Source organism: Oryza sativa, chromosome 2 (assembly GCF_034140825.1).
Source record: "Oryza sativa Japonica Group chromosome 2, ASM3414082v1".
NCBI classification, from domain to species: domain Eukaryota; kingdom Viridiplantae; phylum Streptophyta; class Magnoliopsida; order Poales; family Poaceae; genus Oryza; species Oryza sativa.
Genome location: NC_089036.1, coordinates 17138846 through 17158484, shown reverse-complemented (window position 1 = coordinate 17158484; position 19639 = coordinate 17138846). Strand labels below are relative to the sequence as shown.

The following is a 19639-nucleotide window of genomic DNA, read 5'->3' as shown; positions in this document are numbered from 1 at the left end:
CTCATCCCTGCAAGAGAGAGGACAGCGAGAGAGAGTCGAGAAGGGAGGGCGCCGCCGCCAGGCTGCCACCGCCTCTCATCCCGCCGCCGCATCCCCCCTCCCCTCTGCCGCCGCATGCCGCCTCCCACCGCGGCCGCCGCTGGGCCGCCCCTCCCTAGATCTGGCGGAGGGGAGGGCATGGCCGCCGCCGGCCGCGGGCAGTGAGAGAGAGGACAGCAAGTGAGAGACGAGCCACCGCACGCCGCTCCTCCACCGCCGCCTCCACCGTCGAGAGAGAGAGGGTGCTCGAGAGAGAGGGGAGAGAGAGCGGAGAGAACGAGAGAAATCGAGAGAGTTCGACTGTGCGAGTGGACGCTGCGGACCTTATCTCCTCGTCCTCGACGCGTCGTGGTGGGGCCTACCGGCTCGGCTAAATTCGTAGGTGCCGGTTTGCACCTATAATTTATTATAGGTGTCGGTTTTTAATATTATAGGTTCTGGTTTTTTTAAAAACCGACACAAAATAGAATAGGTGTCGGTTTTTATTTAGAATCGACACCTATAATTACTTAAAGGTGTCGGTGTTTTGTGATTTCAACCTACGGAGGTGGGAAAAGGCCTATAGGTGCCAGTTTTAGCACTACCGGCTTTTCCAGGATTTAATGGTATTGTACTTTCAGTGGTAGGCGACGTATCCGTCAACAGCGAGGCGCCTGTGGTGACTTCGTCAATCTCCAGGATTTACCAACCCTGTCTTCGAAGATGCTCATAGGGGTAGGGTTTGCCTGCGTGTGTTCATAGGGGTAAGTGTGCGTGCGTTGTGAGTATCTGCGTTGTAGCGTGTAATTCTAAAAAAAAGAATATATACATGGGACTATTTATTTGACATTTGATAGAAAACACTCTTCTAATTCTAGCAAATTTTAGACTGTTGGTTGGATGTGTATTTTCATTCCTCGAGGGGATATTCTCTCGTTGTTTGCATGTCATCTAAATAGTTATTACAAAATTTGAAAAAAATAACAATATAGATTAATATGAAATATATCACTCCACAAACATCCAAGACCAAATTCAACTTCTATAAGTTGTAGCAAAAGAACAAAATAAACTGAAATAGTTATCGTACATTCTCAACTATATTTGTTGTTTTTTTACGACTTGTAGAAGTTTAATTTAAACGTGCATGTTTCTGAAGTGATATATTTCATATTAATCTATGTTGCCAATTTTTTTCAAACTTTTTGATGACTATTTAGATGGCATGCACAAAATAAGAGGATATCCCTTTGAGGGATGAAATCACTTTTCCACTGTTGGGTTAGCATTACTTCCAACTCTAACCCCTTACTCTTCTCCTCCCTCCCTACCATCATCGCGCAGCACACGAGAGGGCAAGAGTCAGGCGACCAGAAATCTGCCCCACCTTGTTAAAATCACTTGAGTTTGACATTTGATTTCATAAGTCATTTTGTTGTAAATACTTGACCAATTTGGTTTTGTTATAAAAACCGCATAGCGTACGTGCTTAACCGGATCACCCCATTATCGCTGATATAGACCACCACAGGTTAAGCTAGCCGCTTCAATCTTTTTCTAATGTTTGCATTATATTTATTTTTCATTTGTCATTGAAATCTTCTACAAATAGAGAACCTCGGTGTAACAATGTTTGAACTCTCATAAGCAATTCTATTTGTCAAATTAAAATAAGTGTTAAGGCTATACTTTTAAAGCTATTTAATTTTGGTAAAACCATATTGACGGTTCACAATTATGAAAACATATTGATTTGGTTAAGCACGTGTGCACTTAGGTGGTTTTTCAACAAAACCAAGTCCGAATGATTATTTGCAACAAATAATTTGTGATAAAATATCAAACTTGAAGCGACTTTTACTTGGTTTTTGCTATTTTCCCTATAAATTATACTCTCTCTCTATTTTAATGTACGACGCCGTTGACTTTTAGACTAATGTTTGACCATTCGTCTTATTCAAAATTTTTGTGCAAATATAAATATGTGATGTGCTTCTATGCTCTTCAATGTATTAAAAACTGCACAATTTTTAAAGAAGATGACCAGATTAGAAGGATAGTGTAAACTTCATTTAGGGAGGGTAATTTCATCCTTGAGGGAGTTATCTCCGATCCTATAAGTCCGGAGCCCACACCAACACTGATCACCGGCAACTTTTCACAAACTGAAAACCACTAATTAACAACAGCGATCTCTATTGCATTTGCATCGCAGCACAACAAGATCTCTATTGCATTTGCATCGCATCACAAAAACAAATCGATCATCACCTGATAGTCTGAAACAAACTAAAAACGAAATATGCATGCATTCCAAGCTGCAATCATTATCGTGTACGAAATGCATCGAAAAGTTAAGCAACGGCAATTGTTGGCACAGCACCATGGGTCGAGCAAGCAAGAATCAATGTGTTCGTTCACTTACCCTGATATTTTATTTTCTCCTCTATCTCTCTCCACTTAAACTGCCATCCAAGCTTCTTCCAATTCATGGCGATGCTGGTCCAGAATCGATAACTGACCGGATTACTCAACCGTACTGCCATTGAAGCAACCGAATCAAGGTATTTCAAAGCAAATATCGTAGATGAGACGACAGTGAAGGAAAAGTAATAGGGCTTAATTTTGTGGGCGTCTTGAGTACGAACTCCCAGTCCAGATACATCTTGTGCTAGCCAAAGGATTGATCTGTTGATTGTTGGGATCAATCTGCGGTTCTAACCACGACAACGGGATCCATGTAGACACTAGCGACTACAACAGTTTTGTTCGTGGGTAGTGCTGTCAGTGGCGTATCTAAAATTTAAGGTATGGGTGGTCCGACTTATAAAAAATTTAAAACATCTCGAATATAATAATGTTAATATATAAAATATAAATATAGGTAATAGATCCGCTTCTTCCGTATCTTGTTTAGAGTATACTCTTCTGTCATAACTGGGAAAGGATATTCAGAAGCTTCTTTTTTTTTTTGCATGTTTCTAAAAATGAGATGAAATATCTACATCTGTTGTTATGTTTTAAGAATCTACATCTACATCTACAATACAATAGTAGAATTTTAGATGTATGAGTTGGGTCAAAACTGAAAATTGAATGCCTAATATGGTTCTAATCTGCTAATCAGTAGGAGTAATTAATTATCACCTGCCCTAGTGCTCTTTGTTGGTTCCTTCCCTTGCAGCTCGCGCAGATCCCAGTTGGCCAATGCCCTAGATGCAGGCGCTGATCACTGCACGTCGTCGTCGGCTGCCGCAGCCGCACCAGCACTCCGGCGCCCTCTTGCTTCTTTGCTTGTACGTTGTTGGCCCATCGTCACTTGATCCCCAGGAAGTAGGGAAGAGAAGGAGCAGCCAGCAACAAACCGCCGCGCTATGCACGCGTGATGGCGCCGCTGCTACAATCGCGCGACGAGAAGGAGATGGAGTCGCGGTAGCGAAGAGGGAGCGGAAACGGCGTCGCTTAATTCGTTTGGAAGCTTCAGCCTCACGGGATTTTTTTTTTTCTTTTTTACCCAAAAAAACGTGTTGGGTCGCTAATTTTTTTGGGTGGTCAGGGACCACCCGGACCACCCATTAGAGCCGCCGGTGGGTGCCGCCATGGTGACTTTGACAAGATGGTCGAGCGATGGCGCCGGATATGGAGAAGAACGACGAGAGGGGAGGGGCCGAGATGCTGCATAATTTTCTCTAAAGACAAAATTGCCCTTTGATAAAAACGTTTAGGCTGTTAATTAAGGACCTCCTAATCTATGCCTCTCATCCGTTTTAAAATATCTGCAGGTTTTTCTATGAATAGTAAGAAGCAGTACACATCTCGTGATGGGGCAGTCAATATGTGCACTAAATTCAACTTGCAGGAATACTGGCTAATATTTAATGATAAATCAATTCACAATTAAATAAATAATAATTATATAAATTTTTCAAATAATATAAATGGTCGAACGGTCAAAAATAAAATCAATGATGTTGGCGTGTTTAGTTCGCGTGCCAACTTTTTTTTTAAAGTATACGGATACATATTTGAATTATTAAATGTAGACTAATAACAAAACAAATTACAGATTTCACATGTAAACAGCGAGACAAATTTTTTAAGCCTAATTAATTCGTCATTAGTAAATATTTAATGTAGCATCACATTGTCAAATCATGACATAATTAGGCTCAGAGGATTCATCTCGCAATTTACATGTAAAGTGTACAATTGGTTTTTTTCATCCATATTTAATGTTTTATGCATGTGTCGATGTGACGGAATTTTTGAAATTTTGAAGAGAACTAAACACTGTCATTATACATTAAAATTGGGAGGGAGGGACTAATACAGTACTACACATTACGTCGCTAGCCATCTAGAATCCAGGGAGCTCGATCCGCGGTCCGCCGACCCACGTACTGCAATGACATCGCCAGCTCACGGCGGCAGCTTCCGCGTCCTGCGAACCGCTCATGTCGCGCCGTCGTCGTCGGCCGGTGCCGGCTGCAACCCACTGCCGGAGGCCACTCAGCCGCTCACCTTCCTCGACGCGATATGGCTCATCCGCCCACCCGTCGAGCGGGGCTTCTTCTACCGCCTCGGCGACGGCGGCGGTGCGACGTGTGACGTCGACGTCGCGCTGTCCAGGTTGGTCGACTCCCTAGCCCGCGCGCTCCACGTCTTCTACCCGCTCGCCGGCCGCCTCCGCCTCACGCCCGGCAAGGCCAACCGGTACGAGCTCTTCTACCAGCCCGGCGATGCCGTCGCCTTCACCGTCGCCGAGCACGACGTCGTCGGTCTCGATGAGCTGGCCACGGACGTTCGCAGGGAGGTTTCCAAGATTGCGCCGCTCGTGCCGGAGCTCCCGGATGGCGGCGCGGTGCTGGCCGTGCAGGCCACCGTGCTGCTACCCGCGTGCCGCGCCCTCGCCCCCGGCGTCACCGTGCACCACGCCGCCTGCGACGGCGCGAGCTCCACGCACTTCCTCCACACCTGGGCCGCCATCTGCGCAGGCGCCGCAGCGACGCCGCCGCCGCCCGTCATCGACCGCACGTCCATCCGTGAACGTGAAGACATCCACGACGTCATGACCGCTCGACTGCACGACCACGTAAAGACTACGACGATCAACTCGCCCGACGTCGTCGACAACAAGCTCCTTGCCACTTTCACGCTGTCGAGGGAAAACCTGCAGAGCATCAAGGAAAGGATCGCCGACGTGGCGACGCGCCGCGGCGTGCCGCCTCCGTGGTGCACGTCCGTCGTCGCGACGTTCGCCGTCATATGGCGGTGCCACGTCCGGGCCGCACTAGGCGCGGGCTGCGACGTCGAAGAAGAGCCTCGGAACCATGGCCGCCGTGCCCACCTCCTCTTCGTCACCGATCTCCGGTCACGGATGGAACCCCGCGTCCCCGACAAGTACCTCGGAAACTGCGTCGGCCCGTGCTTCGCGTCGGCGCCCAGAACGGACATCGCTGCTGCCGGCGCGGATGGCCTATTCGCGGCCTGCTCCGCGATCGCCGCCGCCGTGGACGAAGGAACGAGATATGATCCCGGCTACTGGGACAGGTACAGGGAGCAGAGCTTAGAGGTGAGCACCAGTGGTGCTCCGCCGCTTTCGGTGGCTGGGTCGCCGAGGTTCCGCGTGTACGACGTGGACTTTGGGTTCGGGAGGCCGGCGAAGGTGGACGTCGTGTCCGTGGCAAAGACCGGGGCGATGTCGGTGGCGGCGGCATTGAGGTGGGCATCGCTTTGCCGCCGGAGCGGATGGAGAGGTTCCGGAGGTGCTTCGGCGAAGACGTCGCCGTCGCGTGGCCGTCGTCGTGATCCAGTGATAAGTGGCATTGAATATATGTCAATAGCGGGGCCGCCTAATGGGCGACTGGTCGCGCAGGGGCGTGGGCGCGCGCCCCGCGCCGCTTCTGCTCTACTAGACTACTAGCTACTACGTGCAGTACAACTAGTCTACTCTGTTGCTGTATGATACTACTACTGCTATGTAGTTTGCACTACTCCATCCGTCCCCTAATACTTACACTATTTGACCATTCATCTTAATAAAAAAAAGTTTAGATTTATTATTTATTTTATTTATGACTTACTTTATTTTATAATTTTTCGTCTTTTTATATATATTTGCACAAATTTTCTGAATAAGACGAGTGGTCAAATAATATAAACAAAATGTCAAAATCCTTTTATATTAGGAGATGAAGGTAGTAATATTCTTATATATGTATACATATGCATAAAATTTAAATACTTACCTATATATACTTTGATTATAAAAAATTATATACACGTATGCAAACTTTAGAACGTGCGTATACAAACTTTGTATACATATGTACACAAATTTGTATACATACATATAAAAAAGAAAAAAAAGTTTATATACGTACGTATATAAAGTTTTCATACAACATATACAAAGTTTGTATACTTATATATAAAGTTTGTATATGTATGTATACAAAATATATCAACTTTATATATGTAAATACACACAGTTTATGTACATACATATAGAAAAAAAATACATGCATACAAACGTATACAAACTTAAACTTTATATATGTACATATTAAAATATTAAAAAAAAGCCAGAAAAACATATGGCATATACAAACTTTGTATACGTACGTATACAAAGTTTATATTCATGTATACAAACTTTGTTGTATATGTAAGTATAGAAAGTTTGTAAACATATACATTAAAAACCAAAAAACTGAGCCAGAAAGAAAACCAAAGAAAAAAAACGTGCATATATGGTTTGTTGGTTTTTAATGTATACATATTATATATATATTTTATATATGTTTACAAAGTTTGTATACGCATGTATTAAAAAACGGAAGAAAAAAAAGAAAAGGAAGAAAAAACTGAAAAGAAACGGAAAAAACCCAAAATGAAACGGGAAAGGAAAAAAAAAAGAGGAGAGCGAAAGAAACGGAAAAAAACAAAAAAGAACGAGAGAACGCACCGTCCCCCCCCCCCACTCCACGCGCGCCACGTGTCCGGTCGCGCGGAGGGGACCGCGCTTGACTAGCCGCTAAATAGTCACTTCGGTCAATAGCTGGTCAGCGCTATACCAATTAGTACATACTATGAGTGTAATTTAAATTCGAATCTATTAGACTGTAAAATTCAGTTTTCAATTGTATCAACTTTATTGTTTATGGTCGATATATTTGAAATGGATTAATATCGTATTGTGACCATTTATGACGTGTTTGTTAAATATACGGGACTGTTTATTTGACATTCGATAGAAAACACTCCTGTAAATTTGGCAAATTTTTGGCAAATTTTAGACTGTTGGATTAGCGTTACTCCCAACTCTAACCCCTTACTCTTATCCTGCAATCATCGCGTATCACACGAGAGGGCACGAGTTAGGTGACCAGAAATCCGCCCCACCTTCTTCACCACCACTGCTTGGTCCCTTGGCTGCCTCCTCCTCCTCCTCCACCTCCCCCTTCTCCAAGCTAACGGTGGCGAGGTCCTCCCACCCTACCTCCTTCCCCGACTCCCTTGCCTCCTTACCGCCAGATTCAACACCACCTACCATTGTCTCCTAACCAGAAGCTTCACTTTGCCCTTATCGGCCCATCACTCTCCTCCATCCCCGTGGCTTCCATGCTGCCGCCGACACCTCACTACTCGCCTGTGTCCACTTTCTACCATTGGGCCACCATCTCCCACAGCCGTCCGTCAATGCATCTTGATTTATGCACCCAATGTGGAAAAGCAAGAATTTCTCTATATGGTGGGTCCCATTGTATGAATACGGTTTAACTTTACATAAATAGATCCCTCTCCCTCTCTCTCTTATCCCTCCTTTCCCATATCCCTCTCTCTCTCTCGTACGCCTTTTGCTTTTCATTTGGCAACAAGGGGGTTGTAACTGACTTGCAATTATCCATCTTAAATTTCTTTAGAATTATTTTCTACTTATTTTCTTTGAGATATAAATATCGCTTCAGTACTCTGATGCACTTCCATTACCAAGAAATTGTGCAACAAGCCAAGATCACTCATCCCATATATATTCATCATGTCTTTTTTAAAAATCTTACATCAGCTTCTCACTATTGCCGGTATATATCAAGTCATCAACATATAGTGAGAAAATTAAAATGTTCATACATGTCCTCTTGATATATAGGGTAGGCTCACTTTTGCTCTTGGCAAATCCTTTTTGAATAAAGTACTTGTCAATTTGACTGTACCATGCTCTAGGAGCTTGCTTTAATTCATATAATGCCTTCTTGATTAATTGATTAATAGGGACTTATGGAACCTTCCAGTTCCATCTAGCGTTCTCATCAAAAATCACATCTCTGCTATAATGATTTTCTTTTTCTCTAGATTATAAAGCTGATATCCTTTAATACCATCAGCATAGCCCACAAATATGCAGCGATCACTTCTATTATCAAATGTTACTCTCTTTTGTGCTGACACTTGAGCATACAAATGCAACCAAATACTCTCTCATATGACCACAAATGACAGGCTTTTAACTATACCAAGCTTCAAAAGGTGTATAGTTTGGTACTGCCTTGTAGGACTTCTATTTAAAATACTAGGTGATTCCCCGCGCTTTGCTGCGGAAATTGCTAAGTAACTTTTAACATTCTTTTAATAATCAAGCTAAAAGTAAGAATTATATTACTTATTAACAATAAATAAAACTGGTTTGTCAAATAATGTTTAGAGAGAAAAAAATTTAGTAGACTCTGTATGAGATTGTAGATGAAATATGATATCCCACACTTTTATTATATGGATGAATATATGTTAAGTATTATAATAACTATATATATATATAGTATTGCGAAAAATAGTGTGAAGGAAGATGATTGGATGTTGATTTGTAGAATTCAATGAATTATACATGATGCTGCATGATTGCATATTATTGCCAGTGGATGATGAGGTGGCATTTTTGCATGTTGAGCTTTAGGATTAGTGGATTATGACTTTATAGTAAGATATGATAAATTGCAGTGTTAACTGCTTTAGCCCAGAAAGATTTAGGCGTACCTATGTCTTGGACTATAGAGTTTGCCATGTCATTAATCGTCCGATTTTTTTTTGCAACTCCATTTTGTTGAGCACTATAGCCAGCCGTTAACTGTCGTCTTTGGATGCAAGCATTTTCACAATATTTCTCAAATTTTATTGAGATATATTCTCCTCCTTGATCGCTGCATAATACTTTAATTTTTCGATTACTCTGAATTTCCACCATAGACTTGAATTTTTTGAATGTATTGAGGGCCGCTGATTTTTCTTTTAGAAAATATACCCAGATCATTCTTGTATAATCATCGATAAATGTGATAAAATATCAATTTTCTCCTTGTGACATTGTTGGCACTTTACCAACTATATCAGTGTGTACTAGTTCCAATGGTGCATTTGCTCTCCAAGCTCCACTATGTGGAAAGGCAGTTCTAATTTGTTTTCCAATTACACAACCTTCACATGGGTCAAACTTCAGTGTAATAAATAGAAGGTCTTGTACCATACCTTTAGTCTTGAGTAGCTTTAGTGCTCTGTAACTAAGATGACCCATCCTCTTGTGCCATAGATTAGAAATATCAACTTCACTTCTGAGAGCCATTTGAGTAGGATGATTCATCTTCAACAAAAAATTTATGTTTGTCCCCATATTTATTTTGCAACCAGACGGTTATTTTTACGATCCAATATTTTGCAAGAAAATTCCTCAAAATAAACCGCATACCTGTGTTCTAGAAGCTGCCAAATACTTAGCAAATTTTGCTTAAAATCGGGTACCGGCAAGACATCCTTTATAAATTTTGGACGGACTGCTGTTTGGACAGCAACCGTACCTTTCTTTTCACTTTGGGATATAGATTCAATACCCATGTGAATCTTTGCATGATATGATGAATCTATTTCTTGAAATAAATTTGGATCAGCAGCCATGTGGTTTGTACAACCACTGTCAATAACCCAAACATTATCCTTTTCTTCTTAAGCAGTACGACAAGAGAAAATCATTTCTTCATATTTTTCCTTTTCTTGGGAAAAATTAGCCCGATTAATTTCTCGAGTTCTGCAATATTTTGCAATATGACCCTTTCCTTTGCACTTGTTGCAGGTCATTTTCTTCCAGGACATATCTGTAATATGACTAGATTTTGGGAAATGTCACACCACAAATTTGAACTGGATGTAACTTTTTCTATTCTTTCTTGATTGTCTTCCTTCTGCATCATGTTCTACTTGGAAAATCCTTTTTTTTTCTGAAAACAACCACGGTCTTGCATTGGAAATCCATTTTTCTGAAAATTCCCGCAAAACCTTAAGTTTTGAGGCCTGAAGCTCAACTTTGATTGAAATGCATTTTCAACGAAGTTCCCTTCTCGTTGAAGCTTTCTTTCTTCATGAGATTCCAACGAGCTCATTAGTTGCTAAGTTGTGAGAGTCGACAAGTCTTTCGACTCCTCAATAGCAGCAACAATGTACTCGTATTTTTTAGGCTGACTGATTAAAATTTTTATCCATGACCTTTTGATCCTTAATATCCTCACCATAGAGGCGCATCTGATTAACGATCTTAATAAGTCTTGAGAAATAGTCTTTTACCTTTTCTGACGCCTTCATTTGTAAATTCTGAAATTGCATTCTCAAAGTTTGAAGCTTCACTGCAAGTAACTTCTGAGATCCTTAAAACTCCTCTTTCAACTTATCCTATGCTTCCTTGGATTTTTTGGTGCCAATAATACGTGGAAATAGACTTTCCACAACTCCTTATTGGATCAAGAACAAGGCTTTGGCGTCCGTCATTCGATTCTCCGTCAGAGACTTATTATGTTCCGCTATAAGAGTGATGAGGGTGTTAGGTCCCGATCTTTCAATAGGTATTGATAAACAGTCGATTTGGGCAGAGTCGTGACACAACTCGATCCGGCTTCTGAACGAACACGCTACTGAGCCCCGCAATCGCAGCACCACGTCTCCTCTGGTTACCAACTGTGCCGAAACCCAGTTGACCTCGCCGAGAAAGCTAATCCCTACATGCAAAATCGAAGAACACAAGTAAGAACAAGATAGATTGCAACACAATTGCATATGAATGATTAAGCACTCAAATTTGGTGTTCTACAAACCGATCTAGCGGCGAAACTATTCTTGGCAAAATAATCTAAGCAAAACCCGACTCTAAACGATGACGGCTACTGATTAAGTATGATTAGGGACGTCCTAGGGTTGCCCTAGGGCGCACACCCTCATGGGCTAAGCCCACGACACAATTACAAGGCCCAAAAACCCAAATCAGATTTGGACTGGATGAGATATGTGGTTTGTTTTGCAGATTCCCGACAGCTCAGTATTAATTTTGACGTGGGACCAAAACCATCTGAAAGTAGATTCCATAAGCTTTCTAACAAGTACTCATGGGCCCTGAAATTCCTTCTAGATCAGTGGCTAGGTCCATTTGAAGTTGATGCTATCAGGAGGCCCGAATCTGAATACAAAACATGTAGAACTTTATCTCTTGTCTTCTATAGACCAAAAGTGACGTGGTGATATAAAAGAAGACTTGGAGAAGGTCTTGGTTTGGTCCCCCAATCAACTTCTTCAATCATCCATGCATTCCTTACGCTCGGTCTCTTTTCTTTCGCCCAAGCAAATACCTCTGCAAACGAAAACACACAAAACTCATTGTGTAGCAACGTTTGTTCAAATATATAACAAGTAAATCTAATATAAAACATATACACCTTTGGTTGATTAATACATAAGGTAATCATGGTTATATCCGAGTTAGTTGTGTCCTCATCATCAAAGAGTACTTTCCAATATCCCATAATCCTTGATAGTAGCAGTGTCCACATCTTGATGCACCATATATCATAACTTTCTCTTGTAAATACAGGAACCATAGACCGCGTCATTGTGGCGCTCGAACTTGAAGCCATACCTATAGCTTCAATATACAATGCCGATACGTCGAGCTACTTCGTCACGCCCTACTCGAACTTGGGCGCTCTAATTTGTTGTTGGTGTATATTTGTAAGCAAGGGAACAGAGGGGAGTGCTGGATGAAGTGGAGCTAGCCAAGGGAACAGAGGGGAGTACTCGATGCAGTGGAGCTTGCCTTGAATATGTGGGCTGCTTGTTGTAACTTGTTTGCTTGTATTAGGGCGTTCACAGCGCGCCACAAATTTTTGCTATTCCTCATGTGCCACGTAGACGAAGAACCTGATAAGCTTCATACAACAGTGCAAGTATTGTGGGAGGGCTGGCGGCCGCCGCGTGAAGCCACGCAACGCTAAGGCCACGAGCTCCACAATGCAGCGCCCAGCCATTCTCCATGCGCCGTGCTCCCTCACCTGCCGTGGAGAACGCGTGCCCTCTTTTGGCTCCGCGAACTCGCGCAGGCAACGCACTTTGGCGACGTGACGTCGAATCTTTCCTGGATGAAACATCAGCAATCTACACATACACTAGTTGCCTATATTTATAGGCTGAACAACCAACCAAACTTGAAGCTTCATGAATATAGCCCCTTTTCAGATCCCACCTCAAAATTTTTCACCCTGTCACATCGAACGTTTGAACACCTGCATAAAATATTAAATATAGACAAAAAATAACTAATTACACAGACTGCGACTAATTTGCGAGACAAATCTTTTAAGCCTAATTGCTCCATGATTTGACAATGTGGTGGTACAGTAAATATTTGCTAATAACGGTATAATTAGGCTTAATAAATTCGTCTCGCGGTTTACTGACGGACTCTGTAATTAGTTCTTTTATTAGTGCCCGAACACTCCATGCGACACCCAATAGAATATCCGATGTGACACGCCAAAACTTTACACCCTGAATCTAAACACCCCATTAGTAGAAAGTAGTACTACCGCTGGCTGCCTATTGCTACTACTACACATCGGCCGTGTTTAGTTGGTGTGCCAAAATATTTTTTTTTATATACGGATACACATTTGAAGTACTAAACATAGACTAGTAACAAAACAAATTACAGATTCCGCTTGTAAACTACGAGATGAATTTATTAAGCCTGATTAATCTATCATTAGCAAATATTTACTGTAGCATCACATTGTCAAATCATGGCGTAATTAGGCTCAAAAGATCCGTCTCGCAATTTACATGCAAACTGTGCAATTGTTTATTTTTCCGACATTTAATACTCTATATATGTGTCCAAACATTTGATGTGACGGAATTTTTGGAAGTTTAAAGGGAATAAACACTGCCATTGATGCATAGAAGTACACTAGTCTAGAAACTTTTACAGAGTAGTAGTAGTACTGGTCTTTTGACCATTGGTTCTAGAGAAGTTGACAAGAATAAGATGTCTATAGAGAATTCAGGAAATGGATTAACTACAACAGCAGGAACATATCGCTGCTGATGGATTACCATAAGATTTAACTTTGAGACACCTGAAACATTATTCCATTATTTTTAGACAACAAAAATAAGAAACAAATTGTAAAAATATATAATTACCCTCTGTCATATCTAACCCTCACTTGGCCTTCCCATGAAACTCACATCTCACACTCCTTTTGTCGTCGTCAGTCAAACTTGGGCGCGCGGCAACCGTTGTTCTGCTGCATGCACCCCGCGCCAAAAGTGTTGGAATTAATTCCAGTCGCCTGATGCACCAAAAATAGCAGCTCTCCCCAGCAAATCAACGACCATTACGTACGCGGGAAGCGGGACACGTTTGAACCGAGCTATCACACGAGTTATACGTGCGACAACCGGGCTATCACACGAGTTATACGTGCGCACCAGCGCATGGCACTTGGCACCACAAGCCGCGTATCACTGCCGTATCGTGTACTCGGATCGACCATGCAAGCTGCACTGCATGACGATGAGCTCCGCGCGCGCGCGGCCGCAAAATTCACCCAAGCTGCAGCAGCAAAAGACCAGTTGGCTTCTCCTGAAACAATGCATGGCCATCGTCACCAGTGACGCTACAACCAAATCATTCTCGAGCTCTCGACCAATAGTACCAACTTGGCAACCACTAGCTCAAACACACTAATGGTACACTAATGTTCTTCTAGAACCGGCGGCCCCACCCGCATTGCAATCTGCGAGCATGGCCACGCAGCATTTATAACCGTGAAAATTTGGTAAGACTGAAAGTCTTACGCCCCCTGCGAAAGACTTCATCTTCTGTGCGACACGTGTCCCGTGGTAATTTCAAAGCAGATAACTCCCTCAAACCCTCCTAACGATACAACCTAACGTCCTGACGTCGTTAGCAGAGAAGACGAACCGGCGCGGCACGGCGCGGCTGCAGGGAGATGGAGTGTTGGCGACCCGGGCGCGCCGGTGATTCCTGATGAAGTGGTGGCGGCGGCGAAAGCCCCGGCTGCGGCAGCAGCGGCCTTGCGGTAGCTAGGGCAGGAACGTGAGGCTGAAACTCCCACGCCAGCGATGCGTGAGGGACGGCGAGTTTGTGGCGTTGCCGCGGCTGCGCCGGCGGCATGAGATGATACGGCCATGACTCCTGATAGTGGCATCTTCAGCATCATACATATAGTGAGCTCGTATGGTGATTAGATAAATTAATTACAGAGCTCTGCTATTGAAGCTCCGGTAACAAACTTGACTATTGGCGATTATATAAATTGGGAATTAAGATAACAAGCTCCAACAGTGAAGCAGCACAGAATTTCATCAGATTAGAAGATGTCTTAATATCCATATGCAAAAACCCAAAATAACAAGACAACAGAACTTGAAAAGTTGATTTTGATACTCGTGTCTCTGACAAAGTGGAAAGATTTTGATGCTCGTGTCTCTGACAAAGTCAAAATGATTCTAACATCAGTCATAAGATGTCGATGAATTGGGGTCTTGATTTTCAAACTCTAAACGCCAAGAAGCTGATGCTGCTGCAGTAGTTTCATGATGAGCTTGAAATAATAGATTTGTGAATTCTCCTCGAATTGGCGGAACGAACATCCTCGAAATGTCACCAAATGGCATCACAATATTTGAGTCAAGTGGTTCCTGAACCTATTCATATTGTAGGAAAACAAGAAAATTTTTAAAGTACGCTCGCATTATGATGGAGATTTAATTCTTATTGATCTTACAGTTGGCTGCGAAGCTCCAGCTATATTTATGTTTGATGGCTGTGTGGTTTCTTCTCCTGCAATGTTCATAAGGCAAAAATTGGTACTTAATGAAGTCGATGAAAATGAAAAAAAATAAAAGACAAGCAAGTTAAAATAGAATACCTTTGTTTGTTGTTTTCTTTCCTCTGTCAAGCAAACTTCTAGATCTTTTTTGCAATGGACCTTTTTTGTGAGGAGGAGCTCTAATTGATATGCGCTCTTTTGCAACTTCTTCTGTGCACTCAAGAAAACATTGTGGAGCTTCATTTTCATCTAGATTGACCTTGCTTAGTAAATTTTCTACTTCTATGGTCAGTTTATCAAAACCATGATCCAAGTGTTGGAGGACTTCATTGGAAACTCCACATTTTAGTGTAACAGATATCATTTTTCGGCAAAGATATGTACTTTGTGATGCTAAGCTGTCGCTTTGGCCTTTTCTCTTGCATGTAAAGATTCCTCTTTTTGCATATTTTGTCCATCTACTCAATATATACTGAGGAGGTAAAACAATAATACTGTTGTGGTTGAAGATCCGTAGTACATGCTTGCATAAAATACCTACATGATTCAGAATATGTTAGAGGTGAAATATTAATCCCAACTAGAATGGGGAATATGTCAGGAAAATACACTTACCAAGACAGGTATACTTCCTGCAAGAACATGATATATTCATATCAACTGAATTAAAGGTGACTCTTGTTTCGTCCTTACTGTGATCCACAGTTACTACCTTCTGTATTGTGGCCCACTTCTCACGCAAATCATACAAGTTCTGTATCCAAGAATTGTCTTCAAGGTGGTAATCAGATATCAACTTTTGCCAATTGAAGTTAAAGTGTGCCACTGACCTTTCTTCATACACACATCTTTTAAAGTCATGAAGAAAATTAGGATTATTGGAGATTACATGGCTTAGATGCTTTGCAGCATTTTGGTATATATGCCATAGGCAAAGACAGTGACTTGAGTTTAGGAATACAATCATAATCGCCTTTGCCATTGCAGCACACTGATCTGTGAAAATTGTTTCAGGTTGCTTCCCCGACATTGCCTTCAAAAAGTTTCTAAATAGCCAAACAAATGAATCAGCACTTTCATCGAATAATAATGCAGCTCCAAAAATAATAGTTTGCCTATGATGATTTGCTCCAATAATAGGAGTAAATGGCATTTCAGACTTGTTTGTTTGAAATGTTGTGTCAATGGAGAGAACATCCCCAAAACAAGCATAATCTGCAATGGCCTGACCATCTGTCCAGAAGAAATTACAAATTCGACCATCCTCTTTGTCCAACTGCACAGAATAAAAGAAAGAAGGGTCTTCTGCTTGTTTGTTATCCAAGTACTCCAATAATGTTTGTGCATCTTGTGTTTCTAAATACTTTTTGCGCTCTCGACCAATAAAGTTATTGCAATCCATTTGTAAGAATGGCACATTTTCATCTCCACCTAACCACCGTTGAAAAAAATCAAATATCTCAGCTAGCTTAACTCCTGCTTGTTGCATCATGCTAATTATATGCTCATCGGCATTTGACATACGCCGTTGTGATCTAAGCATGTGTGACTTGTCAGGACTTACAAAAGGGTAATTGTGTGCCAATTCGATTTTCTGCAGCTTCCAAATACCTTCCTAGGAAATAAAGAACTGAACACGAGCCTTGCAATCTGTTTTTGTACAAGCACGTTATTTCTTTGGCTGGTGTGTTGGATTACTGTTCTTGTGACCTTCATTACTGCAAACCATGTACTTGGATGATAAAGTGCCATCTGCTCTGTAGTTAACGTGGCACTTTCGTACACTAAATCCCACTCTTCTAGCATATGAATTGTAGAAATTGTATGCATCATCCTCAGATTGAAAGGTCATGCCAACCTTCGGCACTTGCTCGCAAGGAGCATTCTGATTGGTAGCCTATAGGTACAATAGAAGCATATATTAAATTGGATTTTTTCTTGGATATTAGTTTATAGATGACTTCTACACGGATATACGCTAACAACCTGCAGTCACTTTATTACAAAAAGAATGCCTTACCTTTATATTTGATTGAGTAACTTGTTCAGATTTCTCACGATCTGATCTGAACACTACATTATGACCCTCAAGATTGCAATTTGAGCTTTCACCCATAGCATGATGACCAACAGAGTTGAACGTAAAACCGGTTCCTACCAACAGCAAATGGAATCAAATCGAATGAAAAATCGAGTTTAAGTCATCAATCTATCGGCCATATGGAAGAATCAACAACAGATGGATAGTAAAACAAGCATCTTCTCACTTTGGCTGGCTTCGCTGAGTGTGGGGTTTGATTCACCCACTTGCTGCACCTCACCCATGAGCACCGGTTCATCTCCCACGCCGCGTTCGTCCATCTCCCCGCAGCCGCACCGCGTCCGTTCGTCTTCTCCGCTAACGACGTCAGGACGTTAGGTTGTATCGTTAGGAGGGTTTGAGGGAGTTATCTGCTTTGAGATTACCACGGGACACGTATTGCACAGGAGATGAAGTCTTTCGCAGGGGAGTCTTACCAAATTTTCTGTTTCACGGTATAAATGCTGCATGGCCATGCTCGCAAATTGCAATGCGGGTGGGGCCGCCGGTTCTAGAAGAACATTAGTGTGCCATTAGTGTGTTTGAGCTAGTGGTTGCCAAGTTGGTATTTTGATTCTTCGAGGAGATGTCTCCTCGTTATTTACAATGTCACTCGTATATACGACTCCTATATCCTGGTAGAAGTAGGACTCCATTCCCCAGCCACCCGCGCGGATCGGTCGCTAAGCCGCCGAGAGACATGGCGCCCGCGACACAAATGGCAGCTCCACCACCACGCGCTCGCGGCGGCAGCTTCCGCGTCCTGCGCACCGCCCGCGTCGCGCCGTCGTCGCCCGACGGTGTCCCCATGTTGGTCGAGCGCGCCGTCCCGCTTACCTTCCTGGACGCGATCTGGCTCCCGACCCCGCCCGTCGACCGGGTCTTCTTCTATCGCCTCGGCGCCGACGACGACGGCGTCGACGCCGTCCTGTCCCGGCTGGCTGACTCGCTGTCCCGGGCGCTCCACGTCGTCTACCCGCTCGCCGGCCGCCTCCGCCTCACGCCGGGCAAGACCAACCGGTACGAGCTCTTCTACCAGCCAGGCGACGCCGTCGCCTTCACCTTCGCCGAGCACGACGACGGCGTCGGTGTCGACGAGCTGGCCGCGGACGACCCGAGGGAGGTCGCCAAGATCGCCCCGCTCGTGCCGGAGCTCCCGGATGGCGGCGCGGTGCTGGCCGTGCAGGCTACCGTGCTGCCCCCCGCGCGCCGCGGCCTCGCCCTCGGCGTCACCGTGCACCACGCCGCCTGCGACGGCTCGAGCTCCACGCACTTCCTCCACACCTGGGCCGCCGCCTGCGCCGGCGCCGCGGTGCTGCCGAAGCCGCCCGTCATCGACCGCACGTTCATCCGCGAACGTGAAGACCTCTATGACTACATGGTCAGTCGAACGGAGGAGTCTGACAAGTTCAGGTCGCCCGACGTCGCCGACAGCAAGCTCCTCGCCACTTTCACGCTGTCAGGAGAGATCCTTCAGAGCATCAAGGACAGAGTCGCCGGCGTGGCGGCGCGGCGCGGCAAGTCGCCGCCTCCTCGGTGCACGTCCGTCGTTGCGACGTTCGCCATCGTATGGCAATGCCACATCCGAGCCGCACTAGGCGACGTCGAAGCAGATAATAAGCACCATGGCCGTGCCCACTTCATCTTCCCCACCGATCACCGGGCGCGGATGGAACCCCGCGTCCCCGACAAGTACCTCGGCAACTGCGTCGGGCCATGCTTCGCCTCGGCGCCCAAGGAGGAGATCGCCGCCGCCGACGCGGAGGACGGCCTCTACACGACCTGCGCCGCGATCGCCGCCGCCGTGGACGAAGGAACGAGATACGATCCGGACTACTGGAAGAGGTGCATGGAACACGTTGGAGGGATGAGCGCGAGCGACGGTCCGCCGTTAGCGGTGGCCGGGTCGCCGAGGTTCCGCGTGTACGACGTGGACTTCGGGTTCGGGAGGCCGGCGAAGGTGGACGTCGTGTCCGTGGCGAAGACCGGGGCGATCTCGGTGGCGGAGGGCCGCCGCGGCGGCATTGAGGTGGGCGTCGGTTTGCCGCCGGAGCGGATGGAGAGGTTCCGGAGGTGCTTCGCTGATGCCGTCGCGTGGCTATCGTCGCCGTCTCGTCCAGTGACACGTGACATGGATCGATCAGCTCCGGGCCACTCCCCGGCGTAGGCGGCGGCGGCAGGCAGGCAGGCAGGCAGGCACGTGTCGCTTGGCTTCCACTCGCTGGGCTTCCGTGGGATTCGATGGGCTGGTTCCCCGTACCCTTATTTTTTTTCTTGGAAAATACCGTAGCATTGTACCGACAGGGTGTGTTCGCTAAGTTGCCAGCGTGGAACAGTCTGCATGGTATGCATGGTAAACAGAGGTATTAGCGTGTGA

At 44.4% G+C, this 19639-nt stretch overlaps 2 protein-coding genes, 1 long non-coding RNA gene and 1 pseudogene across 3 annotated transcripts; 2 read left to right on the top strand and 2 right to left on the bottom strand.

The window, feature by feature from the left end:
* Positions 1–2222: 2222 nt before the first annotated feature.
* Positions 2223–3494, bottom strand: LOC136355460 (uncharacterized). The gene is made up of 2 exons (XR_010739713.1): positions 3166–3494; positions 2223–2557 (listed from the first exon to the last, which is right to left on the bottom strand). It is a non-coding gene; the product is annotated as an uncharacterized lncRNA (long non-coding RNA).
* An 863-nt stretch (positions 3495–4357) lies between these two features.
* Positions 4358–6077, top strand: LOC4329371 (phenolic glucoside malonyltransferase 1-like; annotated as a pseudogene).
* Positions 6078–14695: 8618 nt separating this feature from the next.
* Positions 14696–17789, bottom strand: LOC107276815 (protein FAR1-RELATED SEQUENCE 5). The gene is given in 6 exon segments (XM_015769479.3): positions 14696–15057; positions 15138–15193; positions 15282–15719; positions 15798–17079; positions 17203–17336; positions 17450–17789. Coding segments are annotated over 6 exon segments (2196 nt in total). The 5' UTR covers positions 17544–17789; the 3' UTR covers positions 14696–14865.
* Positions 17790–17908: 119 nt separating this feature from the next.
* Positions 17909–19639, top strand: LOC4329370 (phenolic glucoside malonyltransferase 1). Its single transcript, XM_015768069.3, has one exon. It carries the CDS (start codon positions 17963–17965, stop codon positions 19427–19429), a length of 1467 nt encoding a protein of 488 aa, XP_015623555.2. The 5' UTR covers positions 17909–17962; the 3' UTR covers positions 19430–19639.

What these genes read in the sequence shown, in the direction of transcription:
- LOC4329370 (XM_015768069.3), top strand. Translation starts at nt 17,963, where the DNA reads ATGGCGCCCGCGACACAAATGGCAGCTCCACCACCACGCGCTCGCGGC.